Source organism: Heterodontus francisci, chromosome 25, assembly GCF_036365525.1.
Source record: "Heterodontus francisci isolate sHetFra1 chromosome 25, sHetFra1.hap1, whole genome shotgun sequence".
NCBI lineage: Eukaryota > Metazoa > Chordata > Chondrichthyes > Heterodontiformes > Heterodontidae > Heterodontus > Heterodontus francisci.
This window is the reverse complement of record NC_090395.1, coordinates 67,698,624-67,723,501: the sequence shown is the minus strand read 5'-3', so window position 1 is coordinate 67,723,501 and position 24,878 is coordinate 67,698,624. Positions and strand designations below refer to the sequence as shown.

Sequence of the window (24,878 nt, the reverse complement as noted above, 5' to 3'; positions counted from 1 at the left end):
ATATATCCTCTCTATTCTCGGCCTAGATGCAAAAAGAAACAAAATTGCATATGCTGTCAACCTGAAATTAAAAACTGGCAATACTGGAAACATACAGCAGGTCTATCAGCATCTGAAATAAAGATAGGTTAACATTTTGGATAGTCCCATCATCAGAATTTGGTTATTTTAAACAATTAAACTTTTTGCTACTTTTTTCTTTTTATAAAGGTCATCTCAGTCAGGCTGTGAAAAGGCGTAAGACAGAGAAAAGGTGAGTAAAACAGCTCAAAAATAGAAGGGAGTGTAGTGGAATATAAATAATTAAAAACATTTGGAAAATAGCAGACAGAGCTAAGTCTGAAATCAGAATTTATAATAGTGCACTGCAAACAGTGTAAGATGACAGGTATAGAAAGTACAATGGATGGGGGTGTGGTGACAAGGCACAGGGAAGTCAGGGTAATGCATTCGAACAGGTCGTCAATGTCAAGCAGAAGAGTTCATCTGTACTTCACCTTCCCATTAGGGAAGAGGCAAAATGAGCACCTAATATGGTGTGCTAGATTTAAGAAAGCTCATCCAAATCATTGTCAGCCACAGGAGGAGTGTTTAGATAGCAACGTAGGAAGAAAGGATTTAACAGGGGTTGCATCTGCTATGGTTGCCTCAGAAAGAAAGACTTGCATTTATACAGTGCCTTTCACAACCTTAGGAGGTCTCAAAGCACCTTACAGCCAAGAGAGAATTTAACCATCTCCCCTTGACATTCAATGACATTACAATAGCTGAGTCCCCCACTATCAACATCCTGGGGGTTACCATTGATCAGAAACTGAACTGAAGTAACCATATAAATACCGTGACTACACGAGCAGGTCAAAGGCTAGGAATCCTGCGGCGAATAACTCACCTCCTGTCCACCATCTACAAGACACAAGTCAGGAGTGTGATGGAATACTCTCCACTTGCTTGGATGGGTGCAGCTCCAACAGCTCTCAAGAAGCTTGACGCCATTCAGGACAAAGCAGCCCGCTTGATAGGCACACCATTACAAACATTCACTCCCTCCACCACCGACGTGCAGTGGCAGCAGTGTACCATCTACAACATGCGCTACAGCAATGCACCAAGGCTCCTTCAACAGCACCTTCCAAACCCGCATCTCTACCACCTAGAAGGACATGGGCAGCTGATGCATGGGAACACTACCACCTGCCAAGTTCCCTCCAAGCCACACACCATCCTGACTTGGAGCTATATCACCGTTCCTTCACTATCGCTGGGTCAAAATCCTGGAACTCCCTTCCTAACAGCACTGTTGGTGAACCTACCCCATATGGACTGCAGCGGTTCAAGAAGGCAGCTCACCACCACCTTCTCGAGAGCAATTAGTGTTGGGCAATAAATGCTGGCTTAGCCAGCGGCGCCCACATCCCATGAACGAATTTTTAAAAAGTACCTTTGAAGTATAGTCACTGTTGTAATTTGGGTTATGTGGCAGCCAATTTGTGCATAGCAAGCTCCCATAAACAGTAATGTGATAATGACCAGATAATCTGTTTTTATGATGTTGATTAAGGGATAAATACTGGCCAGGACACCAGTGATAACTCCCAACTCCTCTTCGGATAGACATTGTAGTGCTGAATGATTGTTGGAAATGAGGAAATACAGTCTGTTACAGCCCTGTTGTAGATGGTACACACTACTGCTACTGTGCGCCAGTGGTGGAGAAAGTGAATGTTTAAGGTGGTGGATGCGCACTAATCAAGTGGGCTCCATTGACCTCCATGGTGTCGAGCTTCTTGAGTATTGTTGCAGCTGTACTCATCTGGGCAAGTGGAGAGTATTCCATTACACTCCTGACATGTGCCTTATAAATGGTGGATAGGCTTTGGGGAGTCAGGAGGTGAGTTATTCGCTGCAGAATTCCCAGCTTTTGACCCCTCTTGTAGCCACAGTATTTATATGGCTAGTTCAGTTAAGCTTCTGGTCAGTAGTAATCCCAGGATGTTGATGGTGGGGATCCAGTGATGGTAATGCAGTTGAACGCCATGGGGAGGTGGTTAGATTCTCTCTTGTTGGAGATGGTTATCGCCTGGCACTTGCGTGGTGTGATTGTTATTTGCCATTTATAAGTCCAAGTATGAATGTTGTCCAGGTCTTGCTTCATGCGGGCACAGGCTGCTTCAGTATCTGAGGAGTTGTGAATGGCACTGAAGACTTGTGCACTGAGTTGTTATGATCTGGAATACATTGCCTGAAAGGGTAGTGGAAACAGATTCAATAGTAATTTTCAAAAGGGAATTAGATATATACTTGAAAGTTGCAGGACTGTGGGAAAGAGCATGCGCTTGGGACTAATTGGATAGCTGTTTCAAAGTGCTGGCACAAGCACGATAGACCAAGTGGCAGCCTCCTATGCAGTATGATTTTATAAGAGGGTACAAGTTTGGTGAGACAAAACTAAAACAGTGGTTCTCACAAATGTTCCTGTTTGAGAAATTTGGGGAGCAGGTAGAAAGTGGCTTAAAACAGCATTGGGGGAAATATCCAGATGAAATCAGTTACCACCTGGAAAATAATGGTTTGATGTTCAGTAACAAGATTAGGCTACAAGCAGGGATGGAAAAAGGAGTCAGATCGTTGCTGTTAAGTTTCAACAAGGTTGATGTTCCACAGATTCTGAATTTTTTTTATTGATATTTATATTTTAAAAGTGTATTTTTTCTAAATAAGGGTTAAAAAGGTACTTTCCTATTTCAAACAGTTACTTGGCTTTGTTCTTGTGAAATTACATCAGATGGCTAATTTTGATGTGCCAAATGTTCTTCCATGAAGCATGTCATTCAACTCAGCTGTTTGGCAGCAGTATGTTGGTTCATGCAACTTGGAGCCAATAAATTTGTTTGTCTAGGAACTTTTTAAAATTTAATTTATTATGGTTTGATGTCAGATGGGAATAGGACTTCTGATTATTGTCACATTGAAATGACTGGCGGCTATGGTTGAAAATTTCATGTGATGGGTTCTGATTTCACACAAAGCAGACTCCCTGTTGTGTCAGTGATGAGCAGGATCATTATAGAACTTCTGGTTTCTCCCATCATTGAAATTCCTTTCTTCTTCAAAGGTCGATGCTCAGTACCTCTTTGCTTGGTTCCAGTGTGTGTTTAGTGCCACTAGTTCCCAATTCCCAAGTCTTGCACAGGCACAGTAAATGCCTAACATTTCATCTATATTTCGGTATAAATAAATTGAATTAGTTATTTTAAAATGTACAAATTTATTTTAGTGTTTCAGCTAGACTGAAGATGTAAGAAACCTACATGAGCCCAGTATGTAGTTTAGCATATTGAGGCTTAATTGTTAGATTTGAGCTACATTATCTTTACTAGAGCAGAAAACAAAAGGCATAAGTTTCAGTTGATTCAAGATATTTTGCTTCCAGAAACTTTTGGGCCATTTGAATGAAAAGATGGTATTTCAAAATCCCAAACTTAACAGTTCATGAAGGTGAAGATGGGATCAGTGTCAGATCCAATAAATAGCTATAAATAGAATTAAAAGATAGTACAAGTATCAGGTCAGAAATCAGTTGAAGTGGCAAGGCTGGAAATGCAAAGAAATCTAAGCAGCAAAGAGAGGAAAGAACATGTCAGCGTGCCAGGGAAAGGAAGAACACTTGCCTCATTCAGTGCCTTGAATGATCAGCAAAGTGAAAGCAGAATGTATTCTGACTTTAGTATGCCTGCATCTGATGAGGGATGTTTAGTTACTAAGGGAAGGAGTTCCTACCCTCATGATATTTTTGGCCTTTCAGCCAAAATCAAACCAGATATCCATTTTGGATAAGTGAATGAAAGGAAATTATGGCAATGTTGCTGCAAGAAGTATTATGAAAGAACAATTTCAGTCTTATTATACACAAGGCCTATGTAGTTACTTCAAACTACCTTATTTTTTGCAAAGAAACAGATATGAAAATCCCAGATCTTAAAAGGCATCTATCATTTTCAACAAGATAACCCTCTGAATTGTAATAGTGCCATAAAATAGCAATACACCAGTAGACTTCAAATCTATTTTGGGGATCTAAAAGAATAAGGAGAAGAGTTAGAAAGATGTAGATTAGAATGGGTAAAGGGAGTACAGAACAACTGATTTAGCAGCTCTCAACAAAAAAAGGTCCAAAAGAACTCTGGAAGAAGAGTGGAAGCATGAAGAGAAAGCGCAGAAATGAAGACAACAGAAAAAGAGCTGAGCATCATATCAAGTTTGTAACTTGGTGATGACACTGAGAACAAATTGTTTGGAGTGATAAAGGGAGACGGTCAGAGGTTGGTGAAAACCTGGCAGGTGAACATCCGAGCAACATTGGGGCTAGAAGGAAAAGGGATCAGAAGAAAGGGAAGAGGTAGCTGGAGGTTGGCTTGCATCCATTTAACAACTTTGAGAATTTCTTTCTAAAAGAAAATAAAAGTTTATTAAAAGTGGCAAATGTTGACATGAAACTGAAGACCAAAGTAGTTTTGATGTAGACAGGTACAACTGCTGAAGAAAGAGAGAGTGAGACAATGCTTACAACTACGCGTGGTAGAAAGGATGGATCACATCACATGACAGCTGCAGTGGATAAAGGACTCTTGAAAAAATAGAAATATCTTGAGTTCTGACAAAGGATCTTTGCCCAAATTATTAACACACAATTTACTTTCAGAGCTGACTGATCTGCTGTATATCTCCAACATTGTTTAACTTCGACCTAATTAATCTGGTCTCTGTGGCTGCATATTATAAACTTGCATGCACTATTACTAAAATTTGCAGATATATGTAAGCATGTATGCAATATAGATCAGGGGCAATCCTGTCATCTGTTTCTTGAGAGTATACAATTTAGCTTGTCATCTCTCCCACTCATGAATGTATGCAGTAAAAAAACATTGAAAGTTGTGCCAAGACCATCAATACAGTTTATTTTCATCACCCCTCAAGTTTAACCCTTGTGAGAAGTGAAAATTCTATGATGGTAGCCCTAAGTATTTGTTGAAAACCAACCCTTAAGGTTGTCACCTGTGATTTCTGTGATATTTATTTGTATATTTATATTTATTCAACAGCCTGAATGATTTCTGGGTAGGCTGTAGAAAAAACAAAAAAAGGTAAAGTATTATTCTGTTACATTTTCAGAGTGGTGTGGGGTACTACCTTCACTCTGCACTCTGACATTCTTCTCAACAAAAATTCTTCTACCATGCAGTTTCAGTTGAGGTAGGATTGACAATAGGGCAAGTAGGGTGACAAATCATATGTTTCTGCACACATCTGAGCTTATTAAAGCCATTAAATACCAAAGTTCATCACTTTGACCATAGAAAAATTACCGCATTTACAATATTGCAGTACAATCTTTTTTTAATCTGGGACTCCTCTTATCCAGAGTCCACAATAATATAACAGCTCATTGGCCCAAAGTTTGGAATAGTACATGTAACACTTGGTAACCTATAAAGTTGCACTCTGACTCCAGTGCTCTGATCTGGAAAGAAACGGATTTTGGCAAGTGCTCCTTTTCACGATAATCCAACAACTCTCAGTTGATGAAGGAACGTGCACTTAGCAAAATAACACATCCAAGCTCCCTCTGTAGACCTTGCTCATTCAGTCAGTGCTTCTGCTGCTGATTTGTTTGGTTGATCGTTGCTGTCTGATCACTATCCCTGGACGCTTCCTCAGCTTGACACCCCACTTAAAAGAAATTAAGCAGCAGTAGCAGCATTTCTAGGAACTGTTCACACAAGACAAACAAAAGGCAAAATACTGCAGCTGTTGGAAATCTAAAAACAAAATTCGAAAAAGCTGGAAATGTTCAAGTGTTGCAGCATCTGCAGAGTAACAGAAGTCATTCAGTCGGCTTTTCATGTCACAGATTGTTCTTCACTCCCAAGGAAATGTTTTACACCTGAAACATTGGCTGACTTCTGTTTCTTCACAGATGTTTCCTGATCTGAATATTTCCAGCTATTTCTGCTTTTGATCATACATACTGAAGCAGTTTCAGTTCGTTTTATCAGTGTAAACAGTGAGGTTGTGTTTACTTGTGCTTGTGATGTACGGTAACAGCCATCTTGAATATGTTCTGACATCATTAATGCAGGAGATTTTGTGGTTGAAAGATATATGTGCAGCAAAGAGCACTGGCTGTAGTGGCATTTATGAAATAAAGTGGGGGACAGGAAAGGTTGTGATAGAAGTGGGAGATAGATCGCCTAGCAGATAACAAAAGGTATTAAAGCCTCCCCGGTATGGAAAGTCTCAGACTGACTGAGCCATTGTTAAGGGTTCCTGGGGAAGGGGCAAAAGTGTTTGGCAGGTAAAAAGAATCTAGGCTTCTTGAACATAGCTATAAAAATGATGGAGATTTGTTAATTCTATTCAAGGTCAGAGGGGATTAGGCCAAAAAGGACTAACACAGGAGCCATCGAGGTCAAAGGTGATAGCTATTTGTTGGGTTTGTAGAAGACTTGAAAGGGAGACTATTGCTGTAATGTCAAACATGGAGGAGATTCAGTCATTGCACTGAGAGAGGAATGAAGTGTTTAACGAGAAGCTGCAATCAAGAAAATTAATAAACATAGAATGGAATTTTCAGCATGGGTAGATAAGCTTCGATGATGTGGAGAGGACGTTATGAAAAGGACCAGAGTGAGAGAGAAGACAAAAGTTCTGAGGAACCCGAGTTAATGGAAAATGTCAGAGAATCACTATCAACTACAGCCCAGATAGCTTTATTTCAGAGACATTAAGATCAACTTGGGAGAGATGATTTCTGCAATTCAGCAAACTGTCTTGATAAGTGCCCTTCAATTCAGGTGGAATTATATAAATATGTTGGGGAGCATTTCTTAACTTGGAGTTTTCTGAGTCAATTAAGTTATATAAAAATTGATGGGAAATTGTACAGTGACTTAAGTTAATCTTCTCCTTTATCTCCTCTCTGCAGAAACACCAGCAGCAGAATGAAGAAATAGTGGGTCAGGTGATCAGGGTGGCCTAAACCTCTGCCTTATGCAAGTCTTTTGAAACAAGCACCAAGTAAAATTGTCTCTCCTCAGTCCAGTATTCCTACATTGACTGTCTCGCCTGCATTCCTGAAACAGAAATGGAGCTTTACAACAAAACGGTCTTCTCCAGAAAAACTTTCTATTTGTTGCAAACCGTGGGAATTTAGACTAAAAAGTACTGGAGTATGAATAATAGAGACAAAAGTCACTTCAGTTGAAAAAGGACCCCGAGTAACTTTGGTCTAAGATGGAGAAAACCAATTTGCAACTGCTTTCAGTGGTGATGGTATGTAGTCTATATTAGTTTGGGGTAGGGTTGGGGGTGGGGGGAGGGGGAAGAACCCCTCCTGATGCTTTGTCCACTTCTAGAAAGTTGGCAGAGGTCAAAGTGTAGTGTTCTGTAAGTTTATTAAATTTATCAAAGACTTCTGGGGTAGGGGTGGGGGGGAGCAGATATGAGTGGAATAAAGTTATGTAGTAAAGTGTGGGGGAGGAAAGTGTTTTCCTGATGCATTTGGTATGTTATTATGAAACTTACATGATTTTGTATTTTTTTTTCCAGTGTTTGTTAATTGAGATGATGTACAAGTGCATTTTTTTTTAATTTTCATCGTGTACCCAATGCAAATACTCAGTAAAATGTAGCAGAAACACTGCTTCCCAAGAAACAGTAAACCATTTTGGAAGATAAACAACTTATTTTACAAAAATGGTGGTAAGTTGGATGCAATTTCAGTGCTTTGAATATGGCTATAATGCAGCAAAAAAAAAATCCAAAAGGGGTGATAGAACATGTTACAAATTAGTAAATGACTGCAGCATTATGCATAGTACTGATCCATGCTGACCAGATGTTCCAACATTTAATCACTGGTCCATCCTAAGGTGGGTGATTTCAGCCAGGACAGCAATGGACCTTACCCCTAAGCAGTGGGGGAAAGGAGGCATCTGAAAACAATCAGATATGGTTACTGCTACTGCTCGCCATCTTGTGGCTTCTGGAAAATACACAAAAGTGGATGTTGAGTGAGAACAACTGAGTGATGCGCTGCACAGTTTTTGGCATGCCAGTGTTCATTGTCATTCTCCATACAAGAGCCAAGACTATTCAGTGCAGTCAGAGAAGGCTGTTGCTGTCAATGCGACCTTACTCCAGCATGCGTCAGTAGCGCAGGAGAGATTGTTTTGGGGTGGGGGGGGGGGTGGGTGATGGTGAATGCAGGAAATGGTAGTTACTTTCAATATTTGTTCTTCTGTAAAGGCAGACTACTTTTTCCCCTAGAAAAAAGTTTTATTCCTACATTTAAAATGGAGACTATGCACTGCAGCAGTGCACAAGTGAAATCTAACTGTAAAATACCATTTCCTCTGGCACAGTTCTACCTTCACCATTGCAGAGGTGAATCTGTTTTATAAGTTTGGCATATGCCACTTACCTCCCTATATGCAAGAATCTTTTTTTAAACAAAAAAGGAGTCAGTCGCCTTAGAAAGCGACATTTAGCTTAAACATATTCTTAAAAGGAAAAAAAAAGTGTTTCAGCTGGGCCTTATTCAACTCCAGCAAGAAGAAAAATGAAGTTTAATTTTCTTGTGGGCTTGTGTGGTTAAGTTAAAACCTAGGACTTTAGCTTATGAAGATTTGATTCAAACTGTCTGCTGGAGCAACAGAGTATGACACCAGTCTGTTGGAACAATATCCTTTCACTTCTTTGAGCTGGATTTTTGATCCAGGTAGATTAAAAAAGAAACAGAGCTGCCCTCTAGGATGTCTGTTAAATATGCTAAGAAAAACACTTGGCAATCTTCATGTAGCACTTGCTCCTGGCCTGGCCCTTCAGTGCATGTATTGGAATAGCAGTTGTATTTTGAGCAGAAGGTCGTATATAGTGTTCGGACACAGTGGTGTGGTGCTGGAGAAAATCAGTTATGGAACAGATTCCAAATCCAACCTTTACTGGTGGATGCAAGTCTCAACTAAAAGAATCCTAAATTAAATGAATTTGGGACTCTCAAATCAATTCATTTCCTAGTAAGCTTAAGTTCACAGAACAGCCTATAATTTGCATTAATTAGGTAACACAAATGGGCCATTGTTCTGGGGGGTGGGGTGGGGGGCACGGAATTTTAAAAAATCATGGCTGAAGTTCCATAGGACTCTGTTGCCAATGGAAGATTGGTGGAACCCACAAGGAAACAGTGTAGCAACTGGTTTTAGGTAATTACCACCACCACGACCACAGAAATTCCAAGCACACGTGCAAATTCTTAAGCATTTGGGGATAAGGAACATTAATAGAGCAGAGCTCATGGGGCTTTACCCATGTACCTATCCTACACTTGTGCTTGACACAAAGTACTTCAGGGCAAAAAAAAAAAAGTGCAAGTTGGAAAGAGCTTTAGGCAAACTGAAATCAAACTCACTAGTTCCTGATTCCTAATGCAATACCTTCCAAACATGTACCAGAAGAACCAGTTAGCCAGATAATTGCCTTTTTACCCATGCATCAATTAACTTTTCAGTGACTGAGTAACACAAACTCAGTCTTAAGGGCTTTGAATATCAGGTAGAACATTTTAATTGTTGCAGATATTATAAAAGGTCATGCAGATTATAAATATTTCAACCAATGCATTGAAATGAGTGCAACTTGTTTTTTGTATATAGGTTACAGATTTATAATTTTTATATACTGCATTTGGTTTGTAAGCATGAATCTATGAATTTAGCTGTAGAAAAAAAAAGTACTGTGTATGTGGTTCAGCTAATAAAACCTTATCATTTTAGTATTTTTAAAAAGACTTGTTTACATCTCAACCTTGCTGGACTGTGGGTTGATTTACTTTGACACATACATGCAATTTTCAGGTTTATTTTCTGCACTATTTGCTAATGGATTTTTTTTAGCCCAGCGCTTTAGAATTTGTACTGGTGAACACTTGATTTTATTTTCATTTGAAACATCTGGAGTAGCACACAGATATTGTGTTAGCAGATTACTGGACTGTTAATGGGCATGTAAACTCATCTTTGCAGCTGGAGATTCTTACATCTTAATGCAAGTAAATATATTGTATTTTCTAGTTAAATAGAATAAATGTGTTAATCATTTTTTCACAATTTTTGGAACAATTAAAACTTGTCACAGTAAGAAGTTGAAAAAATTAGTTTTTTTTCCCTTTTCAAGCATCACTGTTGGTCCAATTGATGTGAACAGTTGCTCTGCTGTTAAAACCAAAAAAAATGATCGGACAGCATCCAGTGTAGTACTGAAGCGCACACAGCCACACCAATGCAGGATAGATCTCTGGTTTTGGAGACACAATTTACAGGACACACCCATTTAGCATTCACATAATCCCACAGGTTGAGGAACATCAGTTTGCAGAGGATTGGATGATAATGACGACAATTTCAACTGATTGTTTCTCCGATCCCAGCTACATGCATAAATGTTTGCATTAGGATCACTAGATTGGTCCACAGTTTAAAGGGATGCTGAACCAAAACAACTAACCACATTCATATATAAAACATAAACCATCCTCCACACCCTACTTGACAATCTTCAGGTTATGCTGGGTGTAGGCAGGAATGTCTGTGGGTGTAAACAAACTGCTGCTTTGAGACCATTATTTTTAATATCTCAGGAGCAGGGTTATATGAACACGAGCACTCATCTTTGACCTTAGATGGTATTTCCTGTAATTATACTGTTGCTCTGTAATGTGAACTACTGGAATACTCACAGGACTACAAGTAATATCCAAAGAAAACATGTTTTTTTATTATAACTTAACTAGAGCATATGCATACATAGGTACTTCAGGGGCCACACCTACAAACACCTTACTCAGGCCACACCCACATCTCCCTGGTCATGCATGACATAACATCACTTCCTCCAGTGATGTGCACTTACAGCTTAAGGTGGTCCTGTTAAGGTCATCCCACAACATTTCCTACCATGTGATTAGAGGGAGAGACGACTACATATTCATAAAGTGAATATAGACTGTTGTACTGGTGGGATTTAGAAAAAAGTTCAACTTATTCATCCTCAAAAGAATCCCAAAAAAAAACTTCAAAAACTCCTAGAAATGTACCAATTTCATTCCTTGAACATTAGTTCCCATTTCAGGTTGTCATGTACTTGTACATTTTCCCTCCCACATAAGTGAAGGAATTTTAGACATTGTTATGAAAGTACTTCTATATTTTTTATTAAGTATATGTTTTTGAGGACTTGTATTTAAATTGTGGGGATGGATTTGTGGAGAAGGCTGAAGATTTCATAGAAGCTGGACTTTGCTTTGTGGTTGACAGTTCATTGAAAGGACACTGAGATGGTGTTTAAAAACAGCCTCGTTGGAAGTCATTTTTCATTTCTTTTGAAAAGATAGCCAGACAGATGAAGTGGCCGAAGGAAAGCAGGACACTGCTTATGCAAAGCAGGTAGACGGGCAGAGCTCAAAGTTAATGCTATGCTTTGAGGAGAATTCTGCAGAGTATGAGATGGCAAAAAAGGCTATTTCACAGTTTAGGAGTTAGTCCCTGAAGCAGACAGACAGAAATTTCAGAACCTTCAGTGACAGCCCAGGCAGACTTATAGAATGAGAGGGTAAAGCAAATTAATTTTGATCATTGGATGGGGGTACTAAAGGTAGAGGCCACATACAAGAACCTTAGGGAACTAATTCTGGAAGAATTTAAAAATTCACTCCCTCCGTTGATAAGAACCCATGTAGAAAACCAGAAAGTTTCAACAGCCAGTGAAAAATCACTGATGATTACGAGCTTGTTTATAAGCAGAAACCCTTTGTCCATCACCCCCACAAACCATGGAATGAAAGGGTGAAGGGAAACCAAATAGCCAGGGACAAGAAGGAATAGCTGGGAACACTCCAGGATCTCCTTCTCAGGCCAGAAAGACGACTGGTGGCGGAAGGGAGGTCCACAAACCTATGTGTTACCATTGTCACAAGGTGTGACACCTTCGTACAGAATGCTGCAAGTTGTGGGGTGAACCATGGCACCTATGGAGATACACAAGGCCAATGTAGAGAAAGGAGCCTTGACCGAGAGTACAACAGATCAGACTGTAGCTCTGACTGCAGCTGTAAGACCAAATACAAAAACCACAGAATGTGGGGGACGTAAATAAGATACCCGAGAGTTATAGGGAATTCTTGTCAAAAGGAAAAGTAACTCCTTATGCCACAAATGAGTCAGTATACCTATAGTTATACTTAGGGATACAGGAGCCACCCAAACTCTTGGGGAAGGGCATAACTTTACCACCAGAGAGCACACTGAATGGTGTTGGCGGAGAGTATATACCCATAACTTTGTAATTGGGTGCATGTAGAGTGTGACCTAATGTGTGGAACAGTAACTGTAGTTGTCCATAGTTTTCCAGAAGACAGAATTGACCTACTCCTGGGGAATGATTTGGCTGGAGCAAAGGTAGTAGCTTCTCCAGTAGTCACAGAAAAACCAAGTGAAGTCAAAAGACAGAACAGTTGCAGGAATAGGTTCCATGAATTTTTTCTTCAGGTGTAATAACCCAAGCAATGGCTAAACAAGTTCCATTGTCAGAGGTCAAATCGGCATCACAGACAGATAGCCAAATATCTGAAACTTTCTTTGGGCATTTGAATAATCCAAAAGGAAATGTTCCACTGGACTCTGTAGAGACTGCAGAAAGGTTAATATAGTAACAAAGGCAGATTCCTACCCAATTTCTCAATTGGAAGACTATTGAAAGTAGGAAGTGCCATGTTTCTAACAAAAATAGATTCGTCAAAGGGACACTGGCAGGTTCCTTTAACACCCCAAGCTAAAAGCAATAATCGGCCTTTGTTACACCAGATGATCTTGCCGAGTGATGCCATTTGGGCAAAAAAAAAATGCCCAGCCACTTTTCAGAGACTTATGAACCAAGTGGTAGCCAGTGTTCCTAACTGTGTGGTTTACCTTGATGTGTTGGTATACAGTGACACTTGGAACGACCACTTGGAACAACCAGAAGCTGTGTTTAGAAAATTACAGACTTGGTAATAAACTGTCAAAAATTCAAAAACCAGAATGACAGACTATTCTGATGGAGTTTATTACAGACTTATCACTTAATGATTGTGGATACATTGTCTAGAATTTAACATTGCTTTGAGTTATCTGAATGCAAAGATGGTACAAAGCATAACTATTAGCTACAGGTAGAGTGAATGAGAATGTGTGTCAATGTTTTAGTGTCTTTTTTTTTAATTTTATAATGAAACCCATTTAAAAATAGTTTCATTCCAAGGATGGAGGTGTGACTTGTATTTAAATTGTGGAGAAGGCTAAAGATTTCATAGGAGCTGGACTTTGCTTTGTTATTGACAATTCATTGAAAGGATAGATGTTTAAAAACAATCTTGCTGGAAGTCATGTGCTTTAATCAATAAGTAGAAACCTTGGTGACTTGGGGAAGATGTTTACAGAGAAGTGACTGGTCAAAACTTATAGGGGTCAGGAGGCTTAACTCGAGATATTGTTTTTGGTTTCATTTTGGACAGTGTGTTGAGATGTGAACTGTTTAAGACAGTTGGAGAAAACCAGCTGAGCGACCAGCCACCATCAGCTTACCCTCTTCCAGCTGAGAGCCTCCCGAGAATCAGGTACAAGAAAAAGAAACTGATGCTGCATTTCTCCTGAAAAGCCTGACAAACTGATCCTCAAATGTTGCCTGAAGAGAACTGTAGAAAAATCTGAGTGACAGCCGTCTACTCGTATTTTGAACACCAGACCAAAAAGAGACACGGACATCTTTCCATATCTTAGTTAAACACTATTTTCCCTTAAGAAATCCATGCTGGCTTTCCATAATTAACTCATTTGTCCATGTGACTATTGATTTTGTCGCAAATTATTTTTTCCAGAAGTTTTCCCACCACCGAAGTTAAACTGACTGGGCTTATCTTTACACCCTTTTTTGAACAAGGGTGTACCATTTGCAATTCTCCAGTCCTCTAGCACCACCGACGAGTCGAAGGAAGACTGAAAAATTATGACCAGTGCCTCTGCAATTTCCACCCTCACTGTCCTCAATAGCCTTGGATGCATCTCATCCAGACTTGGTGCTTTATCCAGTTTAAGTTCAGTCAGCCTATCTAATACTAGATAGTGAGGGGAGGCGGTGGTGTAGTGGTATTATCACTGGACTAGTAACCCAGAGAATTGATCTGGAGACATGGGTTCGAATCTCACCACAGCAGAAGGTGGAATTTGAACTTAATTAATAAATCTGGAATTAAAAGCTAGTCTAATGATGGCCATGAAACCATTGTCGATTGTTGTAAAAACCCATCTGGTTCACTAATGTCATTTAGGGAAGGAAATCTGCTGTCCTTAACTGATCTGGCCTACACGTGACTCCAGGCCTACAGCAATGTGGTTAACTCTTACATGCTCTCTGAAATGGCCTAACAAGCCACTCAGTTGTACCTAACTGCTACGAAGTCAATAAAAAGGAATGAAACCGGATGGACCACCCGACATCGACCTAGGCCCCGGAAACAATGGCAAACCCAGCCCTGTCGACCCTGCAAAGTCCTCCTTACTAACATCTGGGGGCTTGTGCCAAAGTTGGGAGAGCTGTCCCACAGATTAGTCAAGCAACAGCCTGACAGTCATACTCACAGAATCATACCTTATAGACAATGTCCCAGACACTGCAATCACTATCCCTGGGTATGTCCTGTCCCACCGGCAGGACAGACCCAGCAGAGGTGACGGGACAGTGGTCTACAGCAGGGAGGGAGTTGCCCTGGGAGTCCTCAACAATCGACTCCTGACCCCATGAAGTCTCATGGCATCAGGTCAAACATGGGCAAGGAAGCCTCCTACTGCCCTCCCTCAGCTGATGAGTCAGTACTCCTCCATGTTGAACACCACATGGAGGAAGCACTGAGGGTGGAAAGGGCACAAAATGTATTCTGGGTGGGGGACTTCAATATCCATCACCAAGAGTGGCTCGGTAGCACCACTACTGACCGAGCACTAATGGACATAGCTGCCAAACTGGGTCTGCGGCAGGTGGTGGGAGAACCAACACGAGGGAAAAACATACTTGAACTTGTCCTCACCAATCTGCCTGCCGCAGATGCTTCTGTCCATGACAGTATTGGAAGGAGTGACCACCGAACAGTCCTTGTGGAGACGAAGTCCCGCCTTCACATTGATGATACCGTCCATCGTGTTGTGTGGCACTATCACTATGCTAAATGGGATAGATTTTGAACAGATCTAGAAATGCAAAACTGGGCATTCGAGGCACTGTGGGCCATCAGCAGCAACAGAATTGTACTCAACCACAATCTGTAACCTCATGGCCCAGCATATCCCCCACTCTACCATTACCATCAAGCTAGGAGACCAAGCCTGGTTCAATGAAAAGTGCATGAGGGCATGCCAGGAGCAGCACCAGGCATACCTCAAAATGAGGTGTCAACCTGGTGAAGCTACAACCCAGGAATACTTGCATGCCAAACTGCATAAGCAGCATGCAATAGACAGAGCTAAGCAATCCCATAACCAACGGATCAGATCTAAGTTCTGTAGTCCTGCCACATCCAGCCGTGAATGGTGGTGGACAATTAAACAACTAACTGGAGGAGGTGGCTCCACAAATATCCCCATCCTCAATGATGGGGGAGCCCAGCACATCAGTGCGAAAGATAAGGCTGAAGCATTTGCAACAATCTTCAGCCAGAAGTGCCGAGTTGATGATCCATCTCGGCCCCCTCCTGAAGTCCCCAGCATTACAGATGCCAGACTTCAGCCAATTCGATTCACTCTGCGTGATATCAGGAAATGACTGAATACTGCAAAGGCTATGGGTACTGACAATATTCCGGCAATAGTACTGAAGGCCTGTGTTCCAAAACTTGCCACACCCCTAGCCAAGCTGTTCCAGTATAGCTACAACACTGGCATCTACCCAGCAATGTGGAAAATTGCCCAGGTATGTCTTGTACACAAAAGGCAGGACAAGTCCAACCAAGCCAATTACCGCCCCAGTCTCTCAATCATCAGTAAAGTGATGGAAGGTGTCAACAGTGCCATCAAGCAGCACTTGCTTAGCAATAACCTGCTCAGTGACGCTCAGTTTGGGTTCCGCCAGGGCCACTCAGCACCTGACCTCATTACAGCCTTGGTTCAAACATGGACAAAAGAGCTGAACTCAAGAGGTGAGGTGAGTGTGACTGCCCTTGACATCAAGGCAGCATTTGACAGAGTATGGCATCAAGGAGCCCATGGGAGTCTGGGAAACTGGAGTCAATGGGAATCAGGGGGAAACGCTCTGCTGGTTGGAGTCATACCTAGCGCAAAGGAAGATGGCTGTGGTTGTTGGAGGTCAATCATCTGAGCTCCAGGACATCACTGCAGGCGTTCCTCAGGGTAGTGTCCTAGGCCCAACCATCTTCAGCTGCTTCATCAATGACCTTCCTTCAATCCCAAGGTCAGAAGTGGGGATGTTCGCTGATGATTGCACAATGTTCAGCACCATTCGCGACTCCTCAGATACTGAAGCAATCCATGTAGAAATGCAGCAAGGCCTGGACAACATCCAGGCTTGGGCCGATAAGTGGCAAGTAACATTTGCACCATACAAGTGCCAGGCAATGACCATCTCCAACGAGAGAATCTAACCATCTCCCCTTGACATTCTTCAATGGCATTACCATCGCTGAATCCCCCACTAACATCTTAGAGGCTACCATTGACCAGAAATTGAACTGGAGTAGCCATATAAATACCGTGGCTACAAGAGCAGGTCAGAGGCTAGGAATCCTGCAGCAAGTAACTCACCTCCTGACTCCCCAAAGCCTGTCCACCATCTACAAGGCACAAGTCAGGAGTGTGATGGAATACTCTCCACTTGCCTGGATGGGTGCAGCTCCAACAACACTCAAGAAGCTCAACACCATCCAGAACAAAGCAGCCCGCTAGATTGGCACACCATGCACAAACATGACGGCGCAGTAGTTAGCACCGCAGCCTCACAGCTCCAGGGAGCCAGGTTCTATTCTGGGTACTGCTTGTGCGGAGTTTGCAAGTTCTCCCTGTGACCGCGTGGGTTTCCGCCAGGTACTCTGGTTTCCTCCCACAGCCAAAGACTTGCAGGTTGATGGGGCAATTTACAATGGCCAATTTACCCAAGTGTAGGTCGGGAATATGGGATTACTGTAGGGTTAGTATAAATGGGTGGTTGTTGGTCGGCACAGACTCGGTGGGCCGAAGGGCCTGTTTCAGTGCTGTATCTCTAAATAAAAAACCATTCACTCCCTCCACCACCGACTGACGCACAGTGGCAGCAGTGTGTACCATCTACACGATGCACTGCACCAAGGCTCCTTAGACAGCACCTTCCAAACCCACGACCTCTACCACCTCAAAAGGACAAGTTTCCTGTAAAACTCCAGATAGTGCTAAAAACAGAAAACATTAGGGGAGAGAGAGAGAGAGAAAGAAAAGCATTCGGCTATTTTACAAATCACTTTATAATAAGCCCTTTTGTTGCAAACTTCATAAGTTGGGAACAAACTGATCATTCATAAAAAGTCTAAAGAATGGAGAACTCATGTCTGCATAACAATATTTTATTCAGAAATTAATCACAAGTGTCCCAGTTTTCCAATCAACTATCCATTCTGGAGCAAACCTCTTTAAAAAAGCGATATTGCTGCATGCAATGCTTCTGACACTAGAGTACTCCCGTTACCAAAATGTTACCAACATCTACAAGTACGTTTACATAAGATTTCTGCCATAAACTAGCCGACCCTGATCAAAGGTTGCGGGGGGTGTGGGGGGGGGGGGGAGAAAGGGAGAAGAGAGAGATGTTATTTTCACTTCAATTGCAGACCTATAAAAATGGCACTAACACAAAATTACTAATTCCAAGTGTTTTTACATTAGACAAGTTAGTCCATTATTACAGATTAGCCTTCAGTGCCATTTGGTATTCATACATTACACATCATTATGGTGCATTTAAGTATTTCAACAATTACTCATTTCACCTGTATATGAAGGTCTAGGAATAGAATAAAATTCACCTCAAACTGTCAGTCATCTCCCACTGAGTACACTATAAAAAGGTTTGTATAATACCAAACCAGTTACAAGCAGTGCATCAGCAAATGGACCTACTGCAGTTTAGTTCATGGGTGAAAAAAATGATGAGTTGAATTGCTTTGCATTAAATGGTGTGACCTACCATTTGCCTGAACAGCCAGCTTGACAACGTTAGCAAGAGGAAAAAAAGCAAGCTCGTCAGACGTCAAGCTTTCAGCCTGTACTGGGGAAATGGCATTCTTGATATATTAGAGAGAGAGAGAGAGAGAGAACATTGCCTAAGAAAACAAAACAGCAAATTAGAGCTCCATTACTGCCCAATAGGAGCAAACCAATCTTTGGCCTACCACTAAACAGCAATTTGTGAAGTCAAACTTGAAAAACATGTTACACAATGTTAGACAGTCTTAAATTTAAGGTTCAAGTGTAGAGGAGAGCTGAAAGTGTAGGAGAACAAAGCAAGTAAATCACACAACATCTGTGTACCAATGCACTTTTCCTTGCAAATAGTGATTACTCATGCTACAATACTCGATGGGAAAGACAGTAACGATAGAACATGAATATCAGAGATAAATGGCAAATTAACAATTTTGTTCGGAAGCCTATTTCACACTGAAATTTAATGAGGACTTACTAAAAACTTAAACTCTGCTTGCTAAACCACTGCATCATATTAGCAAGACAATGTCCTCTATTCAGTTTGAAATAGCATGAAGCTTGGTGCAGCATGTTACAAGAGATGGAAAGAATTTTTTTTCTTTTAAAAAAGCTGTGAAAAGAATGTACATCTACTTGCATGAAAGAAATCTGAGCTACATTTAACCTTATTGTTCCCCAAGACCGAATTAGACAATGTGAGGACTCCCCTATTCAGTCACTTTTGGTGTTAACAAAATTGAGTTATCCACTAACAAATAACAGGCAGCAAAGTGGGATTTCAATGGTTACATCTGAATAGCTATATTTTAAATTAAGTGACTTTGAATAAATAGACTACATGTGCAAGCAATAGGAATATCTAATCCTAAACACAACCAGTAAAAGGCCTGATCATGAATGCCAGAAATGTTTACTGAACTTAAAGCTAAAGCTAGTTATTTATTTATAAACGCTGACCAAAAAAATGCAGTTTAAGTTTCCTCTATCAGTTGGATAACCTGCAGTAACTATGGTTTGAAGTTGGATTCTCATATCATCAGATACTTCAAATAAAAGTTAAAATTATAGTTAACTGATCATCAGGGTAGATCTCCTTCAGAAGACTGCAGGTACTAGGTTAGTAAACACACAACCCAACAGAAATCAAAGCTCCAGTATACTTAGCATCAAACTAGCACTTACTCCACCTTGTTTACTGCTCACCAAGGAAGGTCATTTATTTTTGTAAGCTAAGAAGCCTGATTATATACCCACAACACCGACAAGTTATGAGAATCACAGCAATGTGTATCCAAACTATTTTCCAGTAACAAGATTCCATTTCTAAAAGAAAGTTTGTTCACTTTAAGTAGAGATTATGGATTAGGTTGAACACAACTTGATAGACTAGCTACTTGGAAGTCCACACTAAAGGCAGAGGGGACGGAAGGTCCAAATGGAACTTCTGTTAACACTGATTAGATAAACAGAGTGTTCTGTGGTTAATGGTGTGTAACTCCTTTAAAAGCACAGCGCAAGACATTTCAACAGGTGTGTAACATTTAAGACGAATGAGCACCAACTCGAGCCATCTCTATATAAATGTGCAAGTAAAGTGACACTGGTGCAATAAAAAGTCTGAAATGGAACAGCATAAAGGAGTTGCCAGAAATAAATCTAGAAAGACTTATCTGCCAAACAAACAATTAAACAAAATGAACTCAGCATTACACTAAGTTCCTCGCCTCACCAGCTTGTGTTTGGGTGGGGAGTATAGTGCGAGTGGATAAAAATGACATTTCTAAACATGGTTATCCCCTTGCATTAAGCACCACCACATCCCATGATATCTTTCCCAGGGCCCCACATCACCAGGAACATGTGTGCCACATGCTGTGGATACGCAGTCACAGAGGATTATGTGGAGTTAGGCCCGTTAGGATATTAAGTCGATGACATACACACTGGATATTGACTTTACTTTTAACTTGTACCCTAGGTACGTGACCATCCCTTCAAAACTAAATCCTGCCTCATGCAGCTACTGGGTCTCCTTGTTGGTTCGTCACTCAATCCAGTCCCCATAACAGCAATGGCTTTTTCACTTCAGATGTCCTGCAGAAGCCATTTTTGCCTCCAATTTTTTTTCCTTTGTAAATAATTACAACTCTCATCCAGAAATAGAGAATCTTTGTTTTCCCATCAGCTCAGCGTAGAGTCCTGCAACATCACAAATGGCACCTCCAGTCTGTTAATCCTGCAGCTTTTGTTTGTTAATGGGATTCCAGTCACATCCAGTCCCCATAGTCACTGCAGTCTCATTCTCAGCATAGCGGCGGACCTTGCAGAGCTTCAGTTTAAGAACCAGAGCAGCAGCCGCCATTGCTTAGCGGCTCTGGTTCATCGTCAATGATCTGTATGCCCCTCCGTGTGTTGCTTGCGCGATTGGGATCATTCTCTCTTGCTGCTGCTTCCTCTGCTTGGGCAACTTCAAGCATCTCTGGAAAAAAAAAAAAAAGAGAAAACAAAAACATTTTGGGAACTGCAAAGTACTGACCAGGTCATTTATGGGTAGGGAGACAAGGGATGCTGGTGGTCAGGGGTGCACGAGAAAAAAAAAAAAAATGACTTCCATATATTTTTTTCGTTTCATGGGATATGGGCATCGCTGGCCAGACCAGCATCTATTGCCCATGAGAAGGTGGTGGTGAGCCGCCACACCCACAGTGCTGTTAGGAAGGGAGTTCCAGGATTTTGACCCAGCGAAAGCGAAGGAACGGTGATATAGTTCCAAGTCAGGATGGTGTGTGGCTTGGAGGGGAACTGCAGGTGGCAGTGTTCCCATGCTCTTGTCCTTCTAGGTGGTAGAGGTCATGGGTTTGGAAGGTGCTGCCTGAGTAGCCTTGGTGAGTTGCTGCAGTGCATCTTGTAGATGGTACACACTGCTGCCACTGTGGGTCAGTGGTGGAGGGAGTGAATGTTTGTGGATGGGGTGCCAATCAAGCAGGCAGCTTTGTCTTGGATGGTGTTGAGCTTCTTGAGTGTTGTTGGAGCTGCACCCATCCAGGCAAGTGGAGAGTATTCCATCACACTCCTGTCTTGTGCCTTGTAGATGGAGGACAGGCTTTGGGGAGTCAAGTGAGTTACTCACTGCAGGATTCCTCACCTCTGACTTGCTCTTGCAGCCACAGTATTTATATGGCCACTCCAGTTGAGTTTCTGGTCAATGGTAATCACCAGGATGTTGATGGTGAGAGAATTAGCGATCGTAATGGCATTGAATGTCATGGGAAGATGGTTAGATTCTCTTGTTGGAGATGGTCATTGCCTGGCACTTGTGTGGCACAAGTTACACTCACTACTTATCAGCCCAAGCCTGGACATTGTCCAGGAATGGTTACATTTCTACACAGACTGCTTCAGTATCGGAGTAGTTGAGAACGGTGCTGAATATTGTGCAATCATCAGCGAGCATCCCCACTTCTGACCTTATGATTGAAGGAAGGTCATTGATGAAGCAGCTGAAGATGGTTGGGCCTAGGACACTGCCCTGAAGAACTCCTGCAGTGATGTCCTGGAGCTGAGATGATTGACCTCCAACAACCCCAACCATCTTCCTTTGCGCTAGGTACGATTCCAACCAGCGGAGAGTTTTCCCCGATTCCCATTGACTTCAGTTTTGCTAGGGCTCCTTGATGCCATACTCAGTCAAATGCTGCCTCGATGTCAAGAGCAGTCACTCTCACCTCACCGGGTTCAGCTCTTGTGTCTATGTTTGAACCAAGGCTGTAATGAGGTCAGGAGCTGAGTGGCCCTGGCAGAACCTAAACTGAGCGTCATTGTGCAGGTTATTGCTAAGTAAGTGCCGCTTGATAGCGCCGTCAACAACACCTTCCATCACTTTACTGATGACAGACAATAGATTAATGGGGCGGTAATTAGCCAAATTAGATTTGTCCTGCTTTTTGTGCACAGGACATACCTGGGCAATTTTCCACATTGCCAGGTAGATGCCAGTTTTGAAGCTGTACTGGAACAGCTTGGCTAGGGGTGCAAATTCTGGAGCACAGGTCTTCAGTACTATTGCCGAAATGCTGTCAGCCCCTAGGCTTTGCAGTAGCCAGTGTCTTCAGTCATTTCTTGATATCACGTGAAGTGAATTGAATTGGCTGAAGATTGGCATCGGTGATGCTGGGGACTTCAGGAGGAGGCAGAGATGGATCATCCACTTGACACTTCTGGCTGAAGGTGGTTGCAAATGCTTCAGCCTCATCTTTCACACTGATGTGCTGGACTCCCCCATCATTGAGGATGGGGATATTTGTGGAGACACCTCCTCCAGTTATTTATTTAATTGTCCACCACCATTCACAACTGGATGTGGCAGGACTGCAGAGCTTAGATCTGATCAGTTGGTTGTGGGATCGCTTAGCTCTATCTTAGGCTGTTTGGCATGCAAGTAGTCCTGGGTTGTACCTTCACCAGGTTGACACCTCATTTTGAGGTATGCCTGGTGCTGCTCCTGGCATACCCTCCTGCACTCTTCATTGAACCAGGGTGGATCCCCTGGCTTGATGGTAATGGTACAGTGGGCGATATGCCAGGCCATGAGGTTAGAGATTGTGGTCGAGTACATTTCTGCTGCTGCCCCACAGCACCTCATGGATGCCCAGTTTTGCATTGCTAGATCTGTTCAAAATCAATCCCATTTAGCACGGTGGTAGTGCCACACAAAATGATGGAGGGTAGGTATCCTCAATGTGAAAATGGGACTTCGTCTCCACAACGGCTGTGTGGTGGTCACTGCTACCAATACTATCATGGACAGATGCATCTGTGGCAGGCAAGCTGATGAGGACAAGGTCAAGTAGGTTTTTCCCTCATTGGTGTTCTCACCACCTGCCACAGACCCAGTCTGGCAGCTATGTCCTTTAGGACTCTGCCAGCTCAGTCAGTAGTGCTGCTACCGAGCCACTCTTGGTGATGGACATTGAAGTCCCCCACCCAGAGAACATTCTGCACCCTTGCCACCCTCAGTGCTTCCTCCAAGTGGTGTTCAACATGGAGGAGTACTGATTCATCAGCTGAGGAAGCAGCGGTAGATGGTAATCAGCAGGAGGTTCCCCTGCCCATGTTTGAACTGATACCATGAGACGTCATAGAATCCACAATCAATGTTGAGGAGTCCCAGAGCAACTCCCTCCACACTGTACCGCCACCACTACTGGGTCTGTCCTGCTGGTGGGACAGGATATACCTGGGGATGGTGATGGCCGTGTCTGAAACATTGTCTGCAAGGTATGATTCTGTGAGTATGACTATGTCAGGCTGTTGCTTGACTTGTCTGTGGGACAGCTCTCCCAATTTTGGCACAAGCGCCCTGATGTTAGTAAGGAGGACTTAGCAGGCTCAACAGGGCTGGGTTTGCCATTGTCGTTTCCAGTGCCTAGGTCGATGCTGGGTGGTCCATCCATTTTCAGTGGTTAGGTACAACTGAGTAGCTTGCTAGGCCATTTCAGAGGGCATTTTAGGAGTCAACCACATTGCTGTGGGTCTGGAGTCACACATAGGCCAGACCAGGTAAGGACAGCAGATTTCCTTCCCTAAAAGGAAATTAGTGAACCAGATGGGTTTTTGCGACTAGCTTTTTAATTCCAGTTTTTTTTTTATTAAATTGAATTCAAGTTCCACCTTCTGCCATGGTGGGATTCAAACCCATGTCCCCAGAGGAATACCCTGGGTCTCTGGGTTACTAGTCTAGTGACAATACCACTATGCCACCACCTCCCCATTTTTACACACCATCCTCACCTGGAACTATATTACCATTTCTTCACTATTGCTGTGTCAAAATCCTGAAACTCCCTTCCTGACAACACTGTTGGTGTTCCCACTCCTCTAAGACTGCAACAGTTCAAGAAGGCAACTCACCACCACCTTCGAGGGCAATTAGGGATGGACAATAAATGCTGGCCTAGCCAGTGACACCCACATCCCATGAAAGAATTTTCTTTTTAATAAAAGCACCTTTCATCACATGGGGATATCCCAAATATGCTTTGCCACCAATGAAGTGCAGCTACCTTCATAATGTAGGAAATGCAGCTACCAATTTGCACACAGCAAGATCCCACAAACAGCAGTAATAATAACCAGATAATCTATTTTTTGCAATAAATTTGTCTTTGCTGGTTGAGGGATAAATATTGTACAGGATATCAGGGAGAAATCCTTTGGTGGTCTTCAAATACAGCCATGGGATCTTCATTTCCAACATTTTGTGTTTCTGAATTTACAGTACTAGACGGGATTGACCAAGTATCACCATCTACATTGGTTCCTGCTCGTGTGTACAAAAGGTGATAGAGGTCAGTCATTCCATCAAAGCAGAGGCCAGCCTCTCCACCAATTGAGGGGGGAGAAAAACAGTTTAAGAATAAACTCAGACTCCCATGCTCATCCTCGTGATCAATTAGTTAACCAACAGCATTGGCAAATAAAAGATCTCAAGGGGAAGACGTCTACATTTCAAGATTTGAACTAAGGGGAGAATAAACTCAAAAA

The 24,878-nt window shown here is 42.1% G+C and overlaps 2 protein-coding genes across 12 annotated transcripts in view; one reads left to right on the top strand and one right to left on the bottom strand.

Annotated features, from left to right (window-relative positions):
* The window catches only part of nfya (nuclear transcription factor Y, alpha), a 59,359-nt gene extending 49,183 nt beyond the window's left edge, over positions 1 to 10,176 (top strand). For 5 of the 9 annotated variants that reach the window (XR_010977516.1, XR_010977514.1, XR_010977513.1 and 2 more), the window contains 3 exons: positions 211 to 253; positions 5,106 to 5,147; positions 6,989 to 10,176. Coding sequence is in view for 1 of the 9 variants with exons in the window: in XM_068057438.1 (XP_067913539.1) it covers positions 5,106 to 5,114 (9 nt within the window). In the remaining 8 variants the exon portion in view is untranslated. The remainder of the gene's footprint in view (positions 1 to 210; positions 254 to 5,105; positions 5,148 to 6,988) is intronic. The other 4 variants (XR_010977509.1, XR_010977510.1, XR_010977515.1 and 1 more) reach the window with 2 other exon arrangements.
* LOC137383968 (ras-related protein Rab-21-like) overlaps positions 2,943 to 24,878 on the bottom strand; it is a 52,415-nt gene continuing 30,479 nt past the window's right edge. Inside the window, exon 7 of one of the 3 annotated variants that reach the window (XM_068057441.1) lies at positions 2,943 to 3,218. In XM_068057441.1, coding sequence (XP_067913542.1) covers positions 3,124 to 3,218 — 95 coding nt within the window. In that variant the 3' untranslated portion in view covers positions 2,943 to 3,123. Of the gene's footprint in view, positions 3,219 to 5,431; positions 5,734 to 17,679; positions 20,815 to 24,878 lie in introns of those variants that run through there. The other 2 variants (XM_068057442.1, XM_068057440.1) reach the window with 2 other exon arrangements.